We start from the raw sequence: 19,896 nt of genomic DNA, 5'->3' as shown, positions 1-19,896 counted from the left end.
TAAAGGACTTTTTCGGATGAAAGAAAACCCGTTTTGAGCTAAATTTTGCACAGTTGGTTTATATTCTTATCAATGTGATTAAATTTTGCATCTCTTTCGTAAACTCTTAAGAAAATCAACATATCTAAAACTCAAGCACAATAGGCCAATTAGAGAACACGCACAGCTTTTGTCGAAAATTTTGAGATTTTTGCCCAATCGACGACCAGATTTTGATTTGAAAAGTTGTCTATTGTTGTCCCGGATCAACCAGGAAAGTACTAATATACTGTCTACACGGAAAAAAATCTGTTCGTCAAAACGTGAAAAAACTATCATGAAAATGGAAATCACGTTTTAACGACCAGATTTTTTCCGTATAAAGAATGCTTTGTGGAATTGTAGCATATACTTTTACATACTGCAAAGTGTAGAACTTGAACAGTTAATACTTGTAATTAGTCTTCCCCTTTCCCACAGTGCTAATCATTGTAATCAAGTGGGACTTTGATTCTGCTTCCAAGATGGCCTCAACTATATTCTAACTTAGAAACGACGCGCACATTCTACAGTCAATGATATCACGAAAAAAAATAATAAACACGAATAAATGCACAGTTTGCAATTGAGTAATGTGAGATATCAATATAATTTCAATGTGTTTTTTTTTCTCAGTGTGTATATATATTTGTAATTTAACCAAACGAATAGATAAGTATACCGAAATGAGAATCGACGTTTATTTTTTTTGTTTTTGCATTCTTTTAAGTCTGATGCAAGTTATATTTTGTGTGTAAATAGTTTGATTCTTTATGCGAAGAGCAGGTTCTGCACAATTCAATCTCTGGATTATGATTTTAACTTTCTCTCTCATGCGAGGACAAGCCGTTAGTCGTTATCGCTGTTGTCATCGTTTGCTGACAGGAGACTGGTTGATCCGTAACTACGGAGTCTGTGGAGTTGATGGAATTTTGAAATTAGTTTATTTTAAATTACATCATTTAAAGCTTTCATGCAGAAGTTGACATGCAGTTATTTGTTTACCAAACCCATTAATTATAAATTTTCAGCATTTTAAAATTAGCTTAGAATTATTGGAAAATAACAGTCATCATCAGGGAAGCAGATTTTTATATTGACGGTGAGAGGAAAGGTAAATCTGTGACTTTTCCAGATTTTTCCAACTTTTATAAATACTTAGTTTATTAAAATGTTGAAAAAAGTATCTAGCCGGAAAAATAAATTGAAAATCTGGCAACACTGTCTTATGTTATGCGCAATCAGTTGAAGTTTTATAGCTTATCAAAAATAAAGATGCTATTAATTTTTTTAATGAAAATTTCGTTTAATTTTTGAATTACCGTTTTAAAAAAAGGTTTTGGCAACCCTGTCTTGGTATATTGGTATAGAGCAATCCAAGGTCAGACGGCATAAATTTGATTTATATAACTTCTGAAATCGGCTCATTGAATCTTTGCAAGTAGATATTCGAAAGACCGTTATAAAAGTCAGAAAATCTGGCAACCCTGTCATGTGATATTTGCATTTAAGAAGTTTGTATGGATCTTTTCAAGATTGGATGTCGTAATGCCGTAATTATTGTTTTGCAAGTCGTTAACTGGGTTTCCAAAAGTCTTTTTCAATGTGTCATATATCTTGAAGTTACGGCAAACCCTGTTGTGAGATATTGGAATTAAAAAAGGCTTTTAAAGGCCGATTGCTGTAAATTTTGAAATAGATGACTTCCAGAATCCTCTGCATCAAGTGATATTTGAAATACTTCTAAAAAGTCACCGCCTGCAGAACTGGCCACACTGTCATTAAGGAGGTATTAGACTACGGCAAACAAACAAACTCGCACATTTTGATTGTTTGCCAGTTTGTCTGTGTTGTTTGTTCGTCAACTTTTTTTGGCAGAAACGTCAGCTTGCATACATTTTGTCTTGTTTGCGAGTTTGGCAAATTGTCAAACGCGAAAAAGTGCGAGTTTGTTTGTTTGTCATAGTCTAATACCACCTTTAGATATTATTATAAGGCCCCCACATCAAACTTATTCACACTACGCTAGATTAAAATGTTCAAACTACAACCAAGCATTCAAGCAAATTTGCACACACAAACTCCCGGTACTTACTTCATCGTCCTCCGACACCTTCAACCCATCCAAGTTGATATTGTTCACCTTGGTAATGTTCAACTTGCCAACTCCGCCACCGCGCTGATTGTCATGATCAAAGAACTGAATTGCATCGTTAATACCTCCGTTTGCACCACCACCTCCCATGCCCAACGCCTTGCTGGACAACATCGGAATGCTATCGTCCCGGGGACGATCTCCGGAGAAGTTGTTACAATCATAATACCCCGAATTGTTCGTCCCGACTCCACTGACCCCCGCCGTCAAGCTGGACTGACGCTTCGGAATGCCCGAGTTTGACGCCGACGAGGAAGAAGCGTGCTTGCTTTGGCTCTGGCCCGAGGAAGACCGTTTGGAGTTGAGGTGGGATCCTCCACCTCCGGTGGATCTGGAAATGTTGTCAAACTTTTGCTTCGCGCGCTCAAAGTCGAACATGTTGTTCAGCGACTTGTCCTTGGTGTCGTACGGATCTTCGTTGTCGATGAAGCTCGGCTTGGCATCGTAGTACGACCCGGACAGAAACATCGGCTGGGAGTCCAGCGGAACTCCAGCGCCGGACTTGGACTTTGACTGACTCTGGCGCTCGCCGTAATGGCGTGAGTTGTCGAACAACTGCTTCAGATCGTTGATGTTTGGCTTGTAGTTGGAGTTGGACGTAAAGTTGGACTTGTTGGTGGCTTTGTAGTTGGCAAGGTCTTGGAGGTTCTTGGGACTACACCGGCGCGTTTTGAGGTTAGTGTAAGCGAGCGAGCGTTAGCGATATTTAGGAAGCAGCGTCCACGAAATAGCGTTAGTGTTAGTGTTAGTGTGAACGCAACCACTTTAACCGGTAAACCATTACGAGGGCAAGCAAACTCAACACAACCGTGAGGCGTTACTGTACTCACCTCGTCTGGAGATGCTGGATCTGCACCTGGAGGCCCTCGGTTTGGCCGGACAGCTCCTCGTTGGTGCGCTGCAGCCGGCGCACGTGGTTGCAGGCCGAGTCCAGCTCGTCCTCGGCACCGGCCAGCTCCCGCTTGAGCTCTTCGACGCGCGAACGCAACCGCTTGACCTCGGTTTCGTACTGTTCGGCGCGCCGCACGGCATGACCGAGCTCGGTGTTGGCCTCCGACAGCATCTTCTTCATCTTGCTGTGCGAGTGGCGGATGTCGGTGATTTCCTGTTGCGAATGAAAGTTCAGACAAAAAGGGTATCAAATTAATCGTCGATAACCGGCATGAAAATGGACCTTTCTCCGGAATTGGTCACCAGGATGAACCAAATGATTCAATTTTGCTGGCTTCTCTTGGAGACTGAGCCGGAATCCCAGATATGTATTGGTTGAATCCCGAGCTAGCCTTCTGGTTTTGAAGTTTAACACTGCAACGCACAACGCATGTCCAACTTACACGGACGCCCAAGCCTCCCAAAAAAGTTGGAACGGCAACTTCAACTCGCTGGTTTTCGGGCATAACTCTATCAATCGGGACGATTCTTTCTTTTTGAGTGAATTGTAAGGATGTCTAGATGATCCTAAAACTTTGCAGAACTCAAATTGATCAAATTCTAGGCGATTGAAAAAAAAAAAGTTGGAACGATGTTTTTGATTGCAAAAATTACAGATTTGATCAAATAGACTTCCTACAATTCACTCAAAAAAAAAAAAAAAAAGACATGCGGCATTTGTTGAGTAACGAATTTAACGATATTATGGAATGAAAATCAAATATTTGAATTTTGGTAAGCTATTTAAAGAAAATTGGTGTTATATCATTTGAAAATACGTTTTGTTAAACAAGAACAAAATGAATTAAATTTGAATTAGTAGCATTAAATATCTTAAAATGATTGTGGTTAAATAATATATTGTGTCAGGTAAAAATGCAAGAGAAGTTACATTTTTAAGGTAAATTTAAAGCTTATCTATTTATTCATGACCTGAAACTAGTAGAGAATAATTTTCATGAAAAATATAAATTATGCATTTTTTTTCATTTCAGTTATATGTGTTAATGTTAATCTTAATCATTCTCTCAAACTAGTCACAGAGATAACTTTAAAAGCAAGTTTATGGCTGTGAATTTGAATAACTGTTCAAACACTTGAAGTAAAAATAATACTTTTAAGCAAAAAGAATAAATTTTTTAATTCATTACACGAATTAAAAGACAGCTTATAAAATAAGAAAATTTATCTATTTTCTTGAAGTTGTATGATGGCCAAGCCATCCTCACACTCATTTTGACAATCAAAATTACTGTCCTATACAATTTCGATATAAAATATTAATCAGAACCAGAATCAGAATTATTTTTCAACAAATTTATATTAAAAAAAATACCGGGATTTCCCGGGAAATTGTTGGAAATTTCCCGTTTCCCGGGAATTTTGTAACCTCGGGAAATTGGATGCTCTAAAAGCCATGAAAAGGCAACGATCACTGATAGTGATTGCACGAAATTTAAATGGTCACACACATCGCCTGTCATGATCGTCTTTCAAAGCGACCATCCGTTGATACACACGAAGTTGACCCGAGATAATGCCGAGCTCAACACTCAAACAGCCGGGCGACACTACGACACACGCTCTTTCTCTCTTTTCCTATCTCTTTTCTTGCTTCATGTGCGGGTAAGTGTGGTGACAGCAACTATTTGAATGCAGTCATGGGCCAAGTGATTGGAATTTCGGTAGAATTCAACCGAACGAGCTCTGCGTGCTTGAAAGGGGTGGAGAGAGTGTAAAATGACTGTTTGAGTGACGATGCATTGCACTCGTCCGTTTGAATGTGTGTGTGAGCGAGAGCAGGGTATCACAATAAGACCAAAACCAAATACGAGCTCAGTCAACTGTGACAAAAAAAACAAGCATTTTGTTGGAATTGTGGCTTTTTAAGATTTATGTTTTCTTTTCTAAAATCTTCAGATTTTAGAATTCCAAAATCTAATTTCTTTTAATTTTAGATTGAAAAATTTGTTTCATTTTCAAATTTATAGATTTTTTGTCTTAGGATTTTAAAGATTTTATTTCAAAATTATCTGATTTGAACAAATGAATATTTTTAAATCTCTTGCTTTTCATAACTATAATAAGTATTTCCGAAGTCTTTGATTTTTTTTAAATTATTGGACCTACGAATTTTTGATGTTAAATTTAGTTTTTAAGATCAGATGCTGTCAGATTTTTTTTTGATTTTTTTTTGATATTATCAGATTAGGCATGGTTTTGATCATGACATGTTTTGTTTAAAGTAATCGAACCGGGACAAAGAAATTTTCATAAAATTTTAGATGATCAGACTTTTAAATTATTTATTTCCACTTTTGAAGGATTTCTGATGTAATATTTTAAAGATCTTAACCTTCCTACGGTGTTGGGGTCCTTTTCGGCCTTTTTGAAAATTAAATTTGCCATAACTTTTGCTATATACAGAACCTAGAGCCTTGTAATTAAATAAACCTCGGACGACCCCTAGGGGAGCGTCCATGAAAAAGTTACTTTAAATGTATTGGGGTCCTTTTCGACAAACTTTAAAAATCGTCAAAAATCCAGTTTTTGACCGATTCCGGTTCCGAAACCGACCTGGAAACCGGTTACTGTGGCCACCGTGAATCGGCTAGAACCGAAAAAAAGACCTTTTCGAGACCCCAGTTTGACGAACTATATCTCCGGCAAATTTCAACCAATCAGGATGCTCCGGATTGCATTCGACAGGTATTTACCTGTTCTTTGACCACAAATATTAATATCAGGGCCAGGTGACCTACCGGTCCTGGAAATCCGGAACACCCGAAAAGTTTATGTTTTACTGTTTTTCACGTATATGTGATACCAATTCACTCATGATAGTTGAAATAGATCCGTAAAACTTACTAAAAATACAACACACGATTGCTAGAACCACTCTGGTGTGTTACTGGTCGCTTCCGGGTAACCTGGAACCGGTTTCCGGATACCCGATGGATGGCCAACTTGACTTTTTTTTAGTGAAAACCCATCAAACTTCATGAAATTGAAAGATACGTCAATCTATGGTCATGCCGTTTTTCGCTGACCCATCTTGGCCATTCTGGAACCGGTTCCCGGTGGCCCCTTGGGGACACTTCCGGAATATTAGAGAAACCCGATCATCCGACATAGCAAACTTCATAAAATTGAAAGATATGTAAATCTACGGTAACGCCGTTGTTGTTGTTTTTTCATTTTTTTTATTTTTAAACAGTCGCAGATTTAAAATTCTCGGATTAGATCTATAAAATTCAAAATCTGAAACAAATATCTAAATCAAGAAATCCAAAAAATCATAAATCCTGTTAATTTATAGATTAATAGATTAATATGAATTTTCAGATTATAAACTCCATATTTATTGTGGAATTTTGAAATGTTTAGGTTTATTATTTATATGTTTTTCTTTAATTTTAATATCTTATGATTTTTTTAAGGTGAAACGGGAAGGTCTGACAAGACTCGAAGGGAACGGAAAGATCTGACACAACTCGAGTCGAGTTCAGAAATAAATTCTAGTTGACAGTTTGGTAGGAAGTCCCCAAACTATCCCAAAATTTTAAGAGATTAAATATTTTAAGAGATTAAATATTTTGGTAGATTACAATAGCTGCTGTCTCCTTGTTCAAATAATTCCCAAAACAAGCTACTCAACCTACCTTATTCTTATCCAGCAGCTCCTGCTGCAGCGCGCGGAACTCGGTGTCGGTGTTGCTCACCGGTGGCCGACCCTTGCGCTCGATGCGCTCCTGCAGATCGGCGCACTCCGCTCGCAGCTTTTTGTTTTCGCGCTCCAGGTTGAGCTTTTCCGTTTCCAGGCGCTCGCGCTTGCCCCATTCGGCAGCGTTCTCCGCCTGCATGCGCTCGAGCTGCAAAAACAGGGTATAGGAGTGTGTGAGATCTACTATAAAATAGTTGATGTTGATGTCTAACCTCCGTCCTCAGCTCGCACAGTCTCCTTTCCAGCGTTTCCCTGGCGGCCACTTCCTCCTGAAGCGAGTTATTCGTGATTCTCATCTCCACCCGGTGCTGCTCCTGCAGCGTCAATAGTTCCCGAACGGCGTCCTGCTTGGCGGCTCTCAGCTCCTCGCACTTCTCCCTCAGTTCCTGCATGTCCTGGCGGAACTTTTCAAAGTTCTTGTGAATGACGTTCTTCTCGTCCCGTTCGATCTGGATCGTCTTCTGCGCATCGTCCAGCCGCACCTGCAGCATCGAAACCTTCTGCAGCAGATAGTCCTCGTCGTACTCATCCTTCGACAGCTGTTGAATCAGTCTTCTCTCCTCGGCGGCAATCAACGGATCGGGCTTTTCCCTTAACTCTACGGAATGTTTCGGCATGGCACCTCCCTGCAGAATGTACTCCTCCACGTCCAGATCGTCCTGGCCGCTGTCGTCCGCCGGCTGCCCACCCCCTCCTCCCCCTTGACAAACCTTCGTCACCAACCCATCCTCACTGTTGACGTTCTTCAGCCCGTCCGACGAAATGTCCGGCGAGCAGTTATTGTCCCTACCGTCCCGCTCCGGCTCGTCGGCCGCGTCCAAACTAGCCTTGTTGAACTGGCCGGCGTGCTTCATCATCAGCATGTGCACCTTTTCCATCTCCTTCTTGAGCTGCGTGATCTGCATCTCCAGTTCGCACTTTTCCCGCTTGTACGAGTTGGACTCCTTGATGGCGGACTCCAGGTTGCTGCGCAGCTGCTTGGCCTCCTCGCGAGCCTTGTTGCGTTCCGTTCGGACCTACAAAAATAAATTAAATTAAACTTAATTAGGAAAATCATTCAGTTTGAAACCTCAACGGCAGCCACAAGCTGGCCGGTGTCCTTTTCCAGCTCGGAAAGCATTTCCTTGAAGGAGGAACTCATAGTTGAATGTAAGAGATAGCAATCAACAACGACGACTTGCTGCAGCAAAAGCTTCGCAAGGAATGGGTTTGGTAAGGGTTACGTTACACGAAAATAAATACAACCATTGATTATTTCGTGCGCCCACGCGCCCTGAGACTATAGTTCTATAGTGGGACCAAACAGTGGAACGGTGTTTGGGGCCTGTTCTGAAGATGTCCTTGGAATGTTATTTTTTTTATGATAAAGTGACATGCTTTTTGAATGGAACGGGTTGTGGGTATAATTTTGTGCAGTCATTTAAATAAAATATCAATTATGAAATCGAGCTAAGAGTTATTGGCTTCTAAAGTCATTATTTTTAAAAGTCTTTTGTGAAAAAAAAGTTCAGAACTATTCGTTCTGTTGTTCTTATGTTCTGCATTTGTCTTTTCTCTCATTGTTTTCAATTTTTCCCCTCTCTTTCATAACTTTTTTTCGCTTTCTTCTACCACTATCTTGCTTTGTTTACTTTATTGTGTTTCTATATTCTCTCTGTCTCTTGTCTCTCTCTCTCTCTCTCTTAATTATTTCTCTAATAATAAAAACAAATTGTTCGCTCTACAGCAAGGCGTTCTCGATTGCGAGATACCTACTCGAAACTAGGTGTCAGAAGGCTTGATTGTTGAGACAATTGCAAACCTCTTTTACACCTATGCTTCCATCCACCCCGGGATTCGGGATTTAATTCTCTCTCCCGTCTAATATCTCTCTCCCTCTAAAATTATCTCTCTTTCACTCTCCATTTTATTCTTTCTCTCTCCGTTTTCTATTTCTCTCTCTTTTTTTATTTGTTTTCTCCCGTTTTATTCTCTCTTTCTCTCTTTTTAAAAATTTTCTCTCCCTTTTTATTTTCTCATTATCATTATCTCTCTCTAGTCCTTTTCATTCTCTGTCTCTATGCCCTTTCATCTCTCTCTCTTTCCCTTTTCATTCCCTCTTTCTATCGCTTTTAATTCTCTTTTTCTATCCCTTTTAATTATCTCTCTATCCCCTTTTTTGCTGTCTCTTTTTCAATTGTTTCTCTCCCTTTTTATTCTCTCTCTCTCTCTCTCTCTCTCCCTATTTATTTTCTCTTCCCCTCCCTCTTATTATCCTTTTCACTCAGATCTTTTCAAACATGCACGAAGCAAAATGATCATCGTTCGATCAAAACGTTCATCGTTTGTGCAAAACGAGAGAGAATTGAGAGAAAAATTACCATTTCCGGTCTCTTTTCACTCAATTCTCTCCCATTTATCATCGAATTCCTTCATTGACATTCGCGTCCTACTTCCTACTCCCTAATTCCTGTTTGTGTCATTTTACATGCATTTGAGTTCATCGCTCATCAATTTGAGTTCATTGTAAGTGCTCGTTTGAAAACCTACCAATGAAATCGAGAATATTATTTACTAAATTTCTCTTTCTATTCTGGCTTAATTTTTTGTCTCTCTTTTTTATCTCTCTCCTTCTTTTTATTTTCTCTCTCTATTTAATCCATCTCTCTTTTGTTAACATTTTTATATTACCTCTCTCTTTTATTTAAAAAACGGAATCGACGTAACACCGTATGATGTGGCCCTTTTCAGGGGTGCCAGGTTGCCAGATAAATCTGGCATTGCCAGATTTTTTGAGCGCCAATTAGAAAAAAAATAATTTTCTATTTCTTCCTCACATTGTTTTATTGACGTATTTTGTTTATTTTGTGAAGCTATAATGTATAAAAAGTGAAAATACACAGTTTTTGAACAAAAAATTACTTATTACTTTAAGAAAAGTGGCTTGCCAGATTTTTCCCAGATTTTTTGCCAGATTTTTTACTCTTCAGACCTGGTAACCCTGCTTTTAAGCCTTGCAGTTTCGTCAACGGATCCACAGGCGTGTATCGTTCTTTTTGCGACAAGACTCCGCCTCCCAGGTCTCCTAAGTGTGAAAATATGGCACAGGGAGAGAATTTTTTGTGTCCGCCTCGGGATTCGAACCGGCAACCTCTGGATTGTGAGTCCAGTGCGCGGTCCGATTGATCCACACAGGCAGACATTTTTTTATTTATAAACTTTCCCATTCTATTCTGTCTCTCTCTCTTTATTGATTATCTTTCTCTTATATTCTCTCGCACTATATTGATTGTCTCTCTCTTGTGCTCTCTTTTTTATCCATGTATTCAATCTCTCTCTTTATATTTATTTTATATCTTTTATTTCTTATATCTCTATTTATTCTCTCTCTATGTATACTTTATCTCGCTATTCACTCCCCGTCGATTTATTTTATCTATCTCTATTTATTCTCTCTCTTTCTCTCTATTTATTTTACCTTTTTATCAATTCACTTCGGACGCCTAGAAATGAGCAGAAACTTGCAACAGAGACCACAAAAGACCTGGGGGTCGTTACAGTGGAATGCTTTGCATTTTTTATGTATTGTCTTTCGATATATTGTCTTCCAATGTATTGTCATTATATGTATTGTCTCTCTTTTTCTTTGCTCTCTCTTTTTCTCTTTTTATTCTCTCTCTCTCTTTCTCAATTCATTATCTCTCTCTATTTTTTTCTTTTTTTTCTCTCTCTTTCTCTATTAATTCTCTCTCTCTTTCTCTATTTATTCTGTCTCTTTTTCTCTATTTACTCTTTTTTTCACTCTCTACTTAATCTCTCCCTTTTTCTCTCTTCCCATATTTATTCTATCTCTGCCTATTTATTCTCTCTTTCTCTCTCTCCCTATTTATTCCCTCTCTCTCTCTATTTATTCTCTTTCTCTATTTATTCTTGTTTTCTATTTATTCCCTTGCTTTGTCTCTAAATTTACTGACTGTAGTTTTGCAACTTAATGGATTAGGCTGATTTTTTCTTAACAAAAAAAAAATTGCCTCTGTATTACACAACACCAAATAAATCGCATAGTTTTTGGGAATTTATTCTTTTTTTATTCATTCAAGCCGTTGCAAAAAAATTTCAAAGTTTATGTCGCCCCCTTCAAAGTCGGCCTGAGTTATCAGGGGTCAATTTTTTTTTTCAAAAACAATTTTTATGAAAATTAAAGTTTGATCAACTGAAAACCAGTTAAAATGCATTTTCCTGCGTTTACTCCTTTGAAGATATTTTAAAATTTTCATGAAATACCAATGTGCAGTCCGACGAAAAGTTTTTTTTTCGCGAAAAAACAATTTCCGTCGATACCTCGATATTTTGAAAACTAATGATTGGAAAGCAACTGGGCGCGTGTAACATGTATTTTAAAACATTTTTTTTCATCCAAATGTTGAAACCTAGGCTTGTGATTTCAATTCTTATATTTTTATTTTTAAATTTCTCTTTGTGTACTTGACAGCCCAAAACCAATATTCACCAAATTTGATTTAAAATGTAAGCCAACGATATAGCTTTTAAACACGTAGAAAAGTTTTTCTTAAAAGATTTTGATTGTAGTTTTTCTTTTTGAAATTAAAAAACCGAGCGCTGGGAATTTCATACAAAAAAAATAATAATTGACATTATTACTTTAAGTCAAATCTGTAGTGGAATAACAATTTAGATTTGGCTAATCCTGGAGCAACACGAAAAAAGGGCGCAAAGGCATTTTGACAGCTGGAACTAACTAACTTCTAACGCTGCCAATTTTGTTTAATATTTTCCTTTTGTCTCGGAATTTGCAGAATACACTCAAACCCCGACGGTTTGACACCAATTGTTGTCAAACGAACGGGGTCACTTTTTTGTTTGACACCCCTTTTACACGGAGCTCACACACACTACTGAACTTTTGTTTTGATAGTGTGCGTAAGCGCCGTATAAAAAGTGACAGTTCGTCACTTTTTAATTTAACTTTGACCAACCAACGGGGACAAACTAAAAAAGTGTCAAACGAAAAAGTGACCAACCACCGGGGGTTGAGTGTAGTTCTAGCTGTCCAAAAGCTCATGCGCCCTTTTAGAATGTTGCTCCAGAATTTCTCCAGAATATTTTACGATTATACAGACAAAAGTGTTGCATCCTAAGCACCATGAAACAGGAAAATAAAATTTGCAAATATTATTTCGACGTTATTCCAAGTCACAAAATCCCATCTAAACTGATTTAAAACCGAAATGCTTTCCTCGAACTGCTGCTTGCCCGAAAGATAATAAAAAGAAACCCATTTCGCAAGTTTAACTCCTGCTCCCTTACCTTGCTCCACTTCTCCCTCCAGTTGGCCGTACAGTCGGACCACCACTTCATCGTCTTCTCCATCTGGGCAGCCCGGGCTCGGGCCTCCTCGAGTTCACGCTGGCGCTGGGACTGAAATTTTAGAGGTAAAGAATGAGGAAAATATGTTAATGATTAATTAATTAATTTAATGAATAAAATAAAAAAAATGCTCACATTAAAAAAACTTTAAATTAGTCTTATTTATAATCATAACCCACTCAATCCCATCGTTTTGAGACACTATCCGCCGGCAAAACCGGGGATTCACCGGAATGCAACACGCAGAACGAGAAGTAAACAGACAACTTTCTGCCAGAGAAACAGGCCGGCAGTGATAACGCCCGGTGTGGAGTATAAATAAAAGCTCAGTCAGGCTTCGTTCCTGGTGGAGTTTGAATCATAATCGAGTCTAGTTCAGAAGTGATTTCCAGTGAAAATGGCTGTTTTGCAGAAGATTTTTGTCCTTGGGATGGTAATTTTGGTCGTGAGTTCAGTTTGTGAAGCAAAAAAGTTTGACAAGTGTTCGCTGGCGAAAGCTTTGCAGGATAATGGTTTCAGCAAAGACAGTTTACCAAATTGTAAGTTAGTTTTAGCTTGTTCTTTTGACAAACTAATATTATAACAAATTTCTTCTGAAATAGGGGTCTGCCTGATTCAGAACGAAAGCGCAATGGATACCACCAAGAAGAACAACAACCGAAACGGGTCAACCGACTGGGGACTGTTCCAGATCAATGACCGATACTGGTGTGATCCCCAGGACAAATCCAAGAAGACCTCAAACGAGTGCAAGCTCAAGTGTTCAGGTAAATTTACAGGTGAAAACAGTGTTGAATTTGCAACTAACAACTCTAAATTCCCATTGAAGCTCTACTCTCGGATAACATCTCGTCGGCGGCGACCTGCGCGAAGAAAATCTGGAAACGACACGGTTACAGGGCCTGGTACGGGTGGATCAACCGGTGCGAGGGTAAAACGCTGCCCAGTTTGGCTAGCTGCAAGTTGTGAATCTAAAACAGACTTTCTTGGTGGAACCAGTAAAACTAATATAAAGTCATCTAAAAACTGTCAAGTCTACTATACGGTGAAATTAGCTATTAAATTCACTGCCACTAGCAAACTTTTATTAACGACTACACAGAAAAAAATCATGGTAATATTACATCTGGAATGGGGTACATCTTTTATGTCAGAAAAATGTGTAATTTTACCTCTGAAAATGTGTAATTTTACCACTTTTCTGTTGTAATGTCGCTTTTTCAGTCTGAATTGAGGTAAAATTACATCATAAAACAGGTAATATTCAACCTTCCAAAATTACACCTTCCAAATTTACATAATTTTTTACTGTGTAATGTGAAAAATAGTGATTCACGATGACGAAAATTTCCCTCAAACTTTCAAAGTAATTTTAGTTAGTAAACAATATTTAAATATTTTCACGATTGTGAATGCTTCCATTGAACCGATATTTCTCGCGAGAAATCCATTTTTTGCGTGTTTGTACTTTTGAATTTCAAATGTTATGATTTTTTTTATGTTTTTTAGACCTCAAATATGGAGATAAACCATTCGGCCATGTCTAAATATTTTTGAAAAATTCAAAATGCACGTGTTTCTGAGGGCCTCAAATTTCATGCTTCCCCTTGAGTTGAGCCTGCGCAGTCAATTTTGTCATTTTTTGTTGGCCAGTGTAATTGGAAGGGGATAGCACCCAAACATAAATCTAGAGTTTTGGAGAAAATTGCTATTAATTTTACAACATTGCGTTTATTTCTGCTAACTAAACAAAATTTAATAATGAGAAAAAGTTCTGCAAACTCTTTTCTACATTCTTTTCTAATCAAAAAGTCTATAAATGCCAAAGTTAAATCGGGAAAGAGAAGTTAAGATATGGTTATTTAGTATTTTTTCGGCAAAATTTTCCATGTGAGGCAATTCAATATGCGCAAATTTGTACTCCGGTAATTCTTCAATGCGTCTTCCGGTCAGTTGTGCAATGAATTTTTTTTTATATTGTTTAGAAAATCATTCCCTTTTGAAGTAATTTAAATACATCAAAAAAGATCACCGTGTAAATAGTTCTGAGAAATTTGACAAATTTCACGGCGTGTTTTCTGGGCAACCTTAAGGAGAAAAAATAGTCATCGCTACTTTCAAATGTGTCTTATAGGAAATTTTCTCAGCTTTCCAATGCTTCTAAGAGCGAAATGTTTCATCGGGAAATTTCTGAGATATCTCTATTTTAAATTTTGTTTTAAAATCCTTAATCATTTATTGGAAACTTTTTGATAACAGTCCAGGAAACTTGTCAAATGATGTGTTTCATGTGTCATTTACTCATCAAAATGTGCAAAATAAGACAAGAAACAACTTTGTAGAAGGTTGCAAACCGCTTAACATTTTGAAAATGAAGTTTTCACCGAATTTTTGAATATGTGGGATATATTCAGAAATTAAAATTATAAAACCGCATTAAAATATTATTTTAACAAGAACAATTAGATTGTAACATAATTGTTGTGTACAAATAACACCGGTTTGCTCTGATCCAGTTTGGAATTATCTGATACAACCGGATTTTTCACAGGTTTGAGATTGATAGGGTATTACAAGATTTTTATGAATAAATATCATGTTTCCTTTATCAAACATTAACCAGTTGCATTGATACAAAACATGTTGATGTTTAATACTCGAAATTGAACTGCAAACTACTGTTGCAAGCTTTAGGAGAAATACTTTTCATTAGTATAAAATGATTGTTTTAGTTTTTTTGTATTAAATGATCAAGGAATTAGCAATATTTTAGAAGTTTACACTCTCTCATCTTCAATCTCATCTTTTAAAAAAATGTTTGATTTCCTGATTTTTGTTCAAATAGTTTGGAAAGGAATTTTCTGCTTGTTTTTTTTTTTTTTTTGTTGAAATGATAAATAATATTGTTCGAACAAAAAAAAAGTTTGTGACAGTGTTTTCAGCAATCTGAATTGGAAAACTCGAGTTTTATTGCTACTTTTAAGTGCATTTTCAAAAGTAAACATTTTATAAAATTTTATATTTATTTTATACTCATGAAAATATGACTTTTGAAGTTTGCAACAGTAATATGTAGTACATTTTCGATTTTAAATCAAATTTGTATTTATGTTCCTGGTTAATGTTTGTTAAAGAAAATATCAAATTTATTCATTAAAATTCAATAATACCATTCACAATCACAAACCTGGGAAAGTTTTGGTTGAACAAGCTAAATCAGATCAAACACGTGATATTTGTACAATAAAAATATGTAATAACCTAATCATTCTTGTAAAAAATATATTTTTACACTGTTTTATGATTTAAATTTCTTTATAAATCCCATAAATTCAAAAACTCAGACAAAACATAATTTTCAAAATGTTCAGCGGTTTGCAACCTTCTACAAAGCTGTTTCCTGTCTCATTTTGCACATTTTGATGAGTAAATGACAAATGAAACACATCATTTGACAAGTTTTCTGAACTGGTAGTATAGAGATTCCAATAAATAATAAAGAAATTTAAAACCAAAAAACTTAAAATAGAGATATCTCAGTAATTTCCCGATGAAACATTTCGCTCTTAGAAGCATTGAAAAGCTGAGAAAATTTCCTATAAGACACATTTGAAAGTAGTGATGACTATTTTTTTCTGAAAAGTTTGTTCTAGAAAACACGCCGTGATTTATAATCAAAAGCAAATTTTATGCTACAATTTGTTTGAAATTTAATTAATGATATTTATAAACTTTAAAATAGACAAGAGTTTAAAAATCATTCCATCTGGGAACGGTTTATTTAAAAAAAAAAAACGGAGTTTCAAAAAGAACCGCGGCTCTTTTTTTTTTGAGCCATGGTTCGTTCGCTCTTTTTTATGAACCGGCTCTTTGAGCGGTTCGCTCGAATAACCAAGGTTGTTAATCGATAGAATTATCGTCGATAATATTATCGTCTAACGATAACGATAATGGTTATCGTTATCGTTATTCCGATAATTCTATCGGCGATAATTTTATCGACGATAACTTATAATTAATATATTTCTAAAATTGACTAAAACCAACCAAATTATGTTGAATTTTCAAGCTTCCTCATAGTAAATATTTTTTTGATAATATAGTAAGTTTCAACGTTGAAATACTAAAAAATATCACAAAATTCCGTATTTTTTTTTGAAAGAACTCAAATTGTTATAATTTGCAATATGGGTATCAAAAGATTCGAAATTTTGCATGCATTTTCAATTTTTTTAAATACTCAAATTTCAACAAAATACCGTATTTTCTCGAAAATACTCAAATTTTTATAATTCGCAATTTGAGTATCAAACAATTAGAAATTTTGCATGTATTTTAACTGTTTTACAGTTTTTTGAATGAAATACTTAAATTTTCACAAATTGCCGTATTTTCCTAAAAATACTAAAAAATTTATAATTCGCAATATGGGTCAAAATCAAAAAAAAATCAAACCATCCACATTAACGACCCCCGGGTCTTTTGTGGTCTCTATTGCAAGTTTTTGCTCGAACCTAGGAGTCCGAAGGCTTGAATGGGGAGGGCACCCAAACCTCTTTCTACTCCAAGGAACCTTCCACCCCAGTGTTTGAACTGACGACCTTTGGATTGCGAGTCCAACCGCCGCCAGCGATTCCACCGGAGTAGGCTTGGTTTGGTGTGTTGTTTGTACTTATGGCATGGAGACGACTCCTACACCTGGAATGACTTAACGGCCTAACAACCAAGGCCGGGACCGACAGTTTACTTCCTCATCCGATGGAAGGTTGCAGCAGATGGGAATCGTACCCAGAATCATCCGCTTACAAAGCGGACAGCGTAACCATTCGGCCACGCACTGCTGCCAATATGGGTATCAAACGATTCGAAATTTTGCATGTATTTTAACTGTTTTAGAGTTTTCTGAACGAAATACTCAAATTTTCACAAAATATCTATTTTCTCGAAAATACTCAAATTTTCAAGATTTGCGATATGGGTATCAAACGAAGTGAAATTTTACCTGCTTTTTCAAAACGTTAAAAAATGCAAAATTTTGAATCGTTTGATAACCATATTGTGAATCATAAAAATTTGAGTATTTTTGAGAAAATACGGTATTTTGTGAAAATTTCAGTAATTCATTGAAAAATCTCTAAAACAGTTAAACTGCCCATGTTCGCATAAATATGCTAAAACAGCAGGCTGAGAAAAACGGAGATCGAAGTAGCCATGCGTGAGATCGGACGTGAAATTTGTTCGGTGCCGAAAATTTGACGTTTTCCTTCGGTTTAGAGTTATTTTTCATTGGCAAATTCCAAGAAAGTTTCTGATGATGTTTTTCGGATTTGTTTTTGCTGTAAGTGAATCTACAAGATGAAGACAAAAGTGAAGCTCTGCGTGATTTTTTCGTGTGGCGTAACGGGAAGGATTTCCGTTTGGTTCCAGCCGTTCCGGCAAGGCCAGAAGTTGTTCACAACCCGCGGATGCCTGGATTCGATGTTGTTCTAGTGAAGCAACAGCATCGTATTCGATGTATATTTGGTTGTCGAATGCTTTGGAGACCCTTGGTGAGATCTTTCCATACGTTTTTTTGCTAGATAATTAATATTATATTCTTTTTATCAAATGCAATATCCTTTCTACTCCACTCCATCTACCATGTCCTTAATCCAAATTCAACCCCCCCCCCCGTCCTCATCTTACGAATAATAATAATTACTTGCCAAATTAACACTTACACACCCAACCACAACTCATTCGGAGCGTTTGGTACGGTATGTCCACGCATCCTTCCTCCCCTGTAGATTCTGTGAAATGTGATCCGTTCTCAGAATCTGTCTCTGCGGTTAATGCAACGCAGTAGGCCTGGCCGTTTTAATTTTTGCAATACATGTTCGGGGTTACTCGGATGTAATGCAATCATTAATATTGACAAGAAAGGACTTGGGGCGTAATCTAACCAAAAGTTCTTCCAGGATGCTTTCTTCGGACTGGCTCCGCTTGTGTTCGATTAGATTAGATTAGATTAGATTAAAACAGCAGGCTGAGAAAAACGCATTTGCAGTTTGTCCCATACATAAGGCTACGTGTTAAGGTTTTGCAAAAAACTGGATTTCCTCCTGATTTCTAGAACAAAGTACTGGATGTTGTATGCTTTTCTGAACCAAACTGCATCATTAACACATTTACTGATGAAAATGCATATGGGACATTTATGCGATCAGGGGCAGTAAAATACATTTAAAAAATCGAAACGTTGGATATTGCAAATTATGAATTTATTTTTAGTATTTTCGAGAAAATGCGGTATTTTGTGAAGAGCGAGTTGTGGCGCTATAACCACGGCAAATAGTGTCCAGGGCATTCGTGGAAATACAATGTCCCATCCCAGAGGGTCCCGGAGTACCAAACCTTCTTAGCATGGTGCTCCCAACGAATACAACCAAATCTCGGAGCGTATGGTGGTGTGTCCCCACGCTTCTTCCTCCCCTGTCGATTCAGAATTGTGTTGTTGTTCGAACACTCTGTGCTCAAACTCAACCCAATTACGAGTCATCTCTGCGATACGGCTTTACGCAGTAGGCCTGGCCGCTTTAACGCTTGTGATGTTTCAATGCATTCCGATGCAATGGCGCACTACAAATGTTAATAAATGACAAGAAGAGTGCTAGGCGTCATCTAAACCTAAGGCACTCTCCAGGATCCCTTCGAAAGATTGGCTGCGCTAGGGTCTGATTAGATTAGATTAGATTAGAAAATGCGGTATTTTGTGATTTTTTTTAAGTATTTCTACGTTGAAACTTACCATATTATCAAAAAAATATTTACTAAGAGGAAGCTTGATTTTTTTTTTTTGGGAGGGTGATCCAGCCGCACATCGTTGATGTCGAAACCTCTAAACTGGGCCCTCGTCCTGTCACGTCCGTCAGTAGTCTTGTCGTACATTACAACTAGAATCAGATCTGCCAATGAATTAGTACACTTCGACCAAATAAACACTGACGCTGTATGGATCTGACTCTAGAATAAATGCACAGTTGTGTGTTATTCATAAGTCCAAAATGTTCAATAATTCATATAAGTCCAAATATTCATTTGCGGAAAACTACCTAACTTGAATTGAATACAAGATTTTAAGATAGGTATCCGAAAGCTACTCATATCTCAAATCCCCGACATTTTAATTAATAGCCAAAAAAAACGTTTCTTTTAAAACCTGTCTGGCTTCTTTTAAAAAACAAAAACAAAAAATGAATGACAGTTCATATTTTACAAGTCGTGAATTGAAAAAGAGACGACCATTTGATCGTCAGAATTCCAGTAGATCCTCGATTCGCAACAATGGTCGATACAATCATAATCCGACAACCGTTAGTTCAACAGATCAACGAATTTAGTCCGATATCATTTCACTATTGATTGATCGAGACTCTACGGAAATTTTGACAAATCATAATGGTTTTTATGCTACTTGAATAAAAATCACCGATTCTGATAGAATTACTAAATTCACTGTTACTAATTTTGTCCCTAAATAACTAAAGGCAAAGTATTAAAAGTTGATATTTATAGTTAAAATCCTAAATTGAGCATGAGCATGAGCATGAGAGATCACCCATGGTTGCCCCTCCGTTGCTGAACAGAACCGTAATATCCTTTCAGCACTACTGATCATAGGCTTCGACGATCTAGTGGTGTTTCCCTTATCAACAGCATGTAT

At 37.0% G+C, this 19,896-nt stretch overlaps 3 protein-coding genes across 6 annotated transcripts in view; 2 read left to right on the top strand and 1 right to left on the bottom strand.

Annotated features, from left to right (window-relative positions):
• The window catches only part of LOC120418995 (uncharacterized), a 456,309-nt gene that overhangs the window by 235,197 nt on the left and 201,216 nt on the right, over window positions 1-19,896 (top strand). The window lies entirely within an intron of this gene.
• Window positions 40-19,896, bottom strand: part of LOC120418998 (coiled-coil domain-containing protein 102A) — a 30,987-nt gene continuing 11,130 nt past the window's right edge. The window contains exons 2-7 of one of the 4 annotated variants that reach the window (XM_039581566.2): window positions 12,135-12,245; window positions 7,040-7,843; window positions 6,766-6,975; window positions 3,004-3,278; window positions 2,114-2,828; window positions 40-931 (exon numbers count right to left, since the gene is read on the bottom strand). In XM_039581566.2, the coding sequence (XP_039437500.1) occupies window positions 923-931; window positions 2,114-2,828; window positions 3,004-3,278; window positions 6,766-6,975; window positions 7,040-7,843; window positions 12,135-12,245 (2,124 nt within the window). In that variant the 3' untranslated portion in view covers window positions 40-922. Of the gene's footprint in view, window positions 932-2,113; window positions 2,829-3,003; window positions 3,279-6,765; window positions 6,976-7,039; window positions 7,844-7,896; window positions 8,037-8,072; window positions 8,095-12,134; window positions 12,246-19,896 lie in introns of those variants that run through there. The other 3 variants (XM_052711072.1, XM_039581567.2, XM_039581568.2) reach the window with 3 other exon arrangements.
• On the top strand, window positions 12,519-13,220 carry LOC120418999 (lysozyme c-1-like). The gene is made up of 3 exons (XM_039581570.2): window positions 12,519-12,733; window positions 12,797-12,961; window positions 13,024-13,220. The coding sequence occupies exons 1-3, from the start codon at window positions 12,592-12,594 to the stop codon at window positions 13,161-13,163; spliced, it is 447 nt and encodes a 148-aa protein (XP_039437504.1). The 5' UTR covers window positions 12,519-12,591; the 3' UTR covers window positions 13,164-13,220.

The sequence above is a fragment of the Culex pipiens genome, chromosome 3 (genome assembly GCF_016801865.2).
Source record: "Culex pipiens pallens isolate TS chromosome 3, TS_CPP_V2, whole genome shotgun sequence".
Taxonomy (NCBI): domain Eukaryota; kingdom Metazoa; phylum Arthropoda; class Insecta; order Diptera; family Culicidae; genus Culex; species Culex pipiens.
The sequence above is the reverse complement of the archived record's forward strand: the minus strand, read 5'-3'. Positions and strand labels throughout refer to the sequence as shown.